At 38.6% G+C, this 6,211-nt stretch overlaps 1 protein-coding gene across 1 annotated transcript; it reads left to right on the top strand.

Moving 5' to 3' along the window:
- Positions 1 to 137: 137 nt before the first annotated feature.
- On the top strand, positions 138 to 5,942 carry LOC117296081. Its single transcript, XM_033778953.1, has 6 exons — positions 138 to 686; positions 2,308 to 2,522; positions 3,581 to 3,753; positions 4,348 to 4,424; positions 4,697 to 4,820; positions 4,979 to 5,942. The coding sequence occupies exons 1-6, from the start codon at positions 361 to 363 to the stop codon at positions 5,051 to 5,053; spliced, it is 990 nt and encodes a 329-aa protein (XP_033634844.1). The 5' UTR covers positions 138 to 360; the 3' UTR covers positions 5,054 to 5,942.
- The last annotated feature ends 269 nt before the right edge of the window (positions 5,943 to 6,211 follow it).

The following is a 6,211-nucleotide window of genomic DNA, read 5'->3' as shown; positions in this document are numbered from 1 at the left end:
TTATCATTTCCTTGTACATTTTTATAAATTATTTATCAATATTATTCATTGTTAGACCATGGAGGTAGGTTAGACCAAGACAAATCACAGCGAGACAAGAACTTGAATGCAAGATAAAACAAATCAGCACGGGGCCAGTACATATCGCACTCTATATAAAGTTGCAATGTGCAATTGATAATCCACGATGCAGAGACGTATTGATAATGTAAACATGAACGGTTGGATGCTTGTGGAACTCTGTGCATCCATGATACGCAATAAGTAAAGTACATAGGTCAAACTACGCAATGATTGCACTTTATAGTGACACAAACGGCACATGACCAAAGCACAGAGCAAGGATCAAAGTAGGCAGCCATGGCGGGTGTATTTCCTTCCTCCGTGATTAAATGGTGTTCAGGCACCAATAGTCACGCAACTTCTATGAAACTTCTGGTGTTTTGCTTTTACTTGCTCATACTAGGAGTAAGCATTGGAAACTGTTCCAGTGTTACTAATGAAGCTGCTACGATAGAAACCAATGAGCCTACTGTAGTGACTGGTGCTACCTATGCTACACAGCAGACGACCCATTACGCCCCCACCATCGGCCCGCCACCGCCAGGCACCATCGGCCCACCACCGGCCGGTGATCTCTGTGGGACACAAAAGAGTAACAGCTACGACTTGACTACCCTCGTAACGTAGGTCTTAAGTGTTTATTCAAGGTTAATTTACAGTACACAAAATCCCATGAAGTGTTTAGGTATTATTACATCACTACGTACAAGTCCAGCATAGGTATGCAGACTTTACACTATGGGCCCTACACCTGATTGTGTTTGGTTTTTGGAAATTCTTTTCTTTTCCAAACATTTCACACAAAACTACGGAAGCCCATTAGCGCAAGTAAAAAATAAATTTCAAATCCGTTATTACGGATTAGCAATCCGTTATTACGGATTAGCAATCGTTATTACGGATTAGCAATCTGTTATTACGGATTAGCAATCCATTATTACGGATTCATAATCCGTTATTACGGATTCGCAATTTGGACAGGGAACAGTCCGCTGTCTTTTTAGGAATCTTAGATCCCGACGGAGTTAAGTGTAAGGAAGATGCTTCAGAGAAAGTCTTCGTTTATATAACTGTCATAAGAACAATGATTAGAAGACAGTTGTAGTTCCATTAATTCTGGGTGACCAAATGACTTACTAAGTCCCCAGAGTGAAATAATTAAAAGGATAAAAATCAAACTAACATCACTTGGTTGGCAGATTTGACATTGATTATATCTGAGTAGTTTTAATGAAATACATCAAGTCGAGTCTCCACCGTGAAGCATTTTTTTGTCATGATAAATATCTACTTGTATCCATACCCTTCAAATTTCCGAAAACGCTCATTATTTGCTTAACAGAAAAACTATGATTTCAAGTCCAATAAACCATGATGGAAACATGAACAGTTGTTTTATTATTATTTGTTGTTGAACATTTAACATTTAACATGTAACGTTGCAGAAATCGGTCCCTAAAAACAGTACACATTGCCCTGGATTTGGCGAATGTTATGAAGTAAATTTAAATGGTTGGAAATATGTTTTTAAAGTATAATGTAATGACCGCACACAATGCCATTTGTGTGATTTTCTTTATACTACGTGAAGTAAAACTGTTCGTCATTTTTTGGTGGTGTCAAATCTTTGACTCCACAAAATGGCGGACGCCAGTCGATAGCTCTCGTAAATCAAACCACTGCACTCTAGGCTGAGTAACCAGCACATAGCGCCCTCGGGGGATCCTCGAGGGAATCCGTAATAACGGATTGCTAATCCGTATAACGGATTACTAATCCGTAATAACGGATTGCGAATCCGTAATAACGGATTTGAATTTTATTTTTTGTTGGCACTAATGGGCCTTCGTACAAAACAACTGATTGTATCATTAGGCCTATTTTTATATGCCTATACGCCACGCACTTCCTATAAAAGGCCCCTCTTCCGCGTACACCGATTGTTCTGGTAGCATTCCAACAGATTGGGATTGCTAGCCAAATCCCCGTTATAGATAGTCTGATGCCATTCTTCCAAAGAATATATTATTGTTGTTCAATAAATAATGAGACGTGAATGTTCGTCAGTGCATAAAGCAGAAAAATGTCTTTCAATGCATTACGTAACTACATCCCCTCTACATGATGCGAGATGTTCGCTCTAAGAAGAGAAAAAAAATATCTTAAAATCCTATGAAAATCTATTTCTTCCTCATTCTAGAACCAATTATAAACCATCAAATTTCTCGTATTTCCTCTTTTTAGACCGCCATATTGGACTCTGAATAAGTTGGGAAAATGTTTCGACACCTTCGGGAACCAAAGCATTGGTTGTGAATTTAGTTTTGCGTTTTGTAAATATCTTCCACCTGATGTTGCATCACAAAAACCAGGAGTTGGTGCTTCGCAAATTTCCACGCAACCTGGATCACAACGAGCTTTGCTTGGCGGTAGAAGTGCCGTTGTTCAAAACACAGATGGTATGTTTTATCAATGGGAAAGTAAACCATATAACTTTGGTTTTGGAGCTCTTCAATTTGTTTAATCCCATGTAAATATAGATTTGCCTATGCAACTAACTTGTAAACATTTAATTTCAGTCAAGTTTTTCAGACATCACCGAAAAACCGGAGCGGGTTTGACCATTACGTTTCCGGTTCCGATTGAAATTCTGGAGGATAACAACTGATCTATTTTCCTATAACCACAAGACTTACATAGAAATGATTCTCAAAATGCTTTCATTTGAGAGCTGCAGCTTAGCAAGCTAAACTAGATCAACCCAAGCGGCCTGAGCAGTGCCGATAATTTACTTCACTTTTTCAAGATGGCGGTAGTTCGAAAGCAAGACGTTTCGACCGTGCTGCTTTGTCTTTTTGGTGTGACTTAAAGTATTTCATCCCGGTGTGGCGGTTTCAACTTTCCGCCGTGTTAAGTTTTCCGAATGACCTGCGCACAGCAAGCAAAAGTAGTCAATTTTTAGTGCTGTATTGAGTCATCCGTGTTACTCTCCGGTAGCTGTCATGGCGGCGTCCACGAGTACAACGAGCGGCGAACGCGTGGATCGTATGAGAGAATTTGGTGTGGCACAAGCAGTGTGACCTGCTTACAGCTGTACGCATGAATACGTGTAAAGATGGGGCAAGAGAATGTGACTAAACAGAAAAGAATCGTAATAATAAACAATTTGGGGTCACTGAGAGAACTACAGTACTCGCCAGGGTACTCGCGGCTGTATTTTTGTCTGGCTACGTCACCCGGAAAACTGAACACGCCGGAAAGCTTAAACCGTTCCAACAACGTGGTGAAATGTCCGGCTACGTCACCCGGAAAACTGAACACGGCGGAAGACTGAAACCGCCACACCGGTGCCCTAAGAACACTATTTATTCCCTCAGTCAATTTTAAACCCACCGTTCAAGAAATGTGTAGTTCAAAGGCTGTTATTATTGTTTCTCGCGAGTTTTTGTATTATTTTCTGAAGATATCCCTGGGTTGATTATGTAACCAAAATCATTGACTTTCTTAAAACCAACAGGAACACAGCTTCTTATTTCCTTCGAAAATGGAGAATTGAAGGAATGTGGAACACTTCAAGTGGAGTTTTACTTGCAATGTAAACAAGATGCTGTATGGGCAATTCCTATATCAGGCAGCCCTGGCATGTTACCCTCAGACACTACTGTAACATTGGATCAAACTAACTGCAAAGTAAGAAATAATAAGCCGTCAATATTAAAAGTCGTGGGATCGAATCCCAACCGAGTGATTTCCATCTGGATTTTCTTTTTTCACAACTCAGGAAAGTAATGGGTACAATGCTTTGTACATCGGTTATAAGGGTAAAAACATATAAACTGCAAAGTAAAAACCCTTTCAAATTTTCTCATTGAACTTTTGAATTGAATATCCATGCATACTAAAATATTGGCGGAAGTTTCTGAGAGGAGGCCCACCATTTATTTGTTTATTTGCTTCTAAATGCAGTACTATATAAGCAACATTTTTAGTTCAATAATATTCTTCAAAATTTATACAAAATCGTGATTTGTTTTAGATAAAATTCATGACGATCTATTATCTACGTCTAAAAGTCTAAGAAAATACCAGATGTTTGTATACTCGTCTTTCTGGACGTTTATGTCGTTCTCTGACTTACAGAGATTTGTCTATAGCTGTACAACTATTTCTTATTAGACAAACTGTCGTAATCACACAAAACATAACCCCCAGAAAAGAAAATGTAGCCTATAGTATCTCGTGCCATGGATGGCTCACCCTTTGTTTTATGTTTTAATCTCCCAGTACATTATAAACGCCGACTACAATGGAGCGTGCTCTACGCCATCGGGATTGAGTGCAGGTACCGTTCTCATCATTTTGTAAGTATTGCCGAAAAGATACTCTTACATCTTAGAAAAATGTTGACATCTTTAGTGCGTCAAATTACTTCTTCTTCTTCTTCTTCTTCGTCTTTTTCTTCTTCTTCTTCTACTTGTCAATATTGAACGTACACTCTTTATGAATATTTTGGGAATGTTTTTGACGAGATGGTCGTCACAAAGTAATCTCTTTTTAATCCAGATTACTAGAAACACTGGCTTAAAACCTAGTACAAAAATTGTTATATCTTTTGCTTTTCCGTGCTTCTCAGATTTCTTTGTACAGTTGCCACGTATCTGATTGGAGGAATAGCATGCAATAAGTTTTCCGGTGCAACAGGTGTAGAGCTCATCCCGAACTATGAAGTTTGGAAAAATTTCCCCAGTGACGTCATGGTATGTATTACATTCTGCAAAACACTAAACAAACAAAAAACGCCATTAAAAATCAGAGTGATTCGTACTTCACGTGCATGACTGATGTCAGTACAGCTTTAATATCACGATTTATCTATTTATTTTTGAAATGAATCTTTGTCTTTTTGTTGCAACAGGGTGGGTTTGGATTCGTAGTTGGTCTCATCACGTGCCAGAAAAACACAAAATCGGAGGAATATGATAGCATCTAGATCGCACAGGACGTGTTGCTGTAGAAGGAAGAACTCACATAAGACAATCCAATGTGTTAATTGGGCAAGCTGTACATGAACTCCATGACGTGGATACGGTTAGGTCAATAAAGGTCACACCGGAGGCCTATTGCAGTACTCTAAATAACAATATTAATTTTACTAAAAAGTTCAATATTGCGTCCATTGCGTAAAAATTTCCAAAAGTGCATTAAGGCCTACACAATTCAAAATGCATAATGAATAGAAGAAAATTATAAGAAAAGAAGACTGATCATTGTGCCAGTGCCCAAACCGTAGTGTATGGGTAAAGATTACGTCTGTCCTGTTATAACAGAGACCAATGATTACTCTATATGGACCTTTATCGTTGTGCAGCCATTTTGATTCTCAAATAGATGTTGTTGTTACCAAACTACTGACATTTTCCACTGTCAGATTACAGTCTTAATTTGTTAGCTAACCAATTGTGTGCAAAAACAACTCGTCTTATAAAGAATCGGTTGAATATTTTAGTATTGCAATCAAATTCGTGTCTTTCTATACAACTAATTGACTATTAAAATACATCTTAAAAAGTGCTATTCGTTTTGAAAAGAGGCATAGCCCATGAGCTGAAAAAGGTGCAGAATAATTGTCAAAATAATTTAAGTTGTTCGTTTGTTTGTGAAAAGAAACTGCCAAATAAAAGACGGGCTCTACTGTGAAACAAAAAGTTAACCATTGAATTAAAAAAATCTTACTGTCTTCACAAGGCACTTTTTGAAAAACCTTCTGTCAGTTTCTTTACTTCACAGAATGCACTTCAAAGTATATGCCCTCAGAACCAAAAACAAATAAGAGTTCCTTACCCTTTGTAAAAAAAATGGTGTCGATATAAAATGACGAAAAAAGCCATATCCAGACTCTTCCCTAATTTCCTATCTCTGGTGTACTTTGAAGCTTCGTATGAGCAGTGCTAGTGGCGCAACTGTGGGAGGGACATTATTGCATATGCAATACTGTCCGCCGGTCGGTTTTGCATATGCAATCGTGTCCGCCCGGACGCTCCTGCATAATGCAATTGTGTCCGCCCGGACACATTTGCATATGCAGTTGTGTCCGCCCCGTGCAAAATCGTCCTTGCAGTAAATTGAAACGCCCTTGGTCGACGGAACA

The sequence above is a fragment of the Asterias rubens genome, chromosome 10 (assembly GCF_902459465.1).
Source record: "Asterias rubens chromosome 10, eAstRub1.3, whole genome shotgun sequence".
NCBI lineage: Eukaryota > Metazoa > Echinodermata > Asteroidea > Forcipulatida > Asteriidae > Asterias > Asterias rubens.
This window is presented reverse-complemented; position numbering and strand designations above follow the sequence as displayed.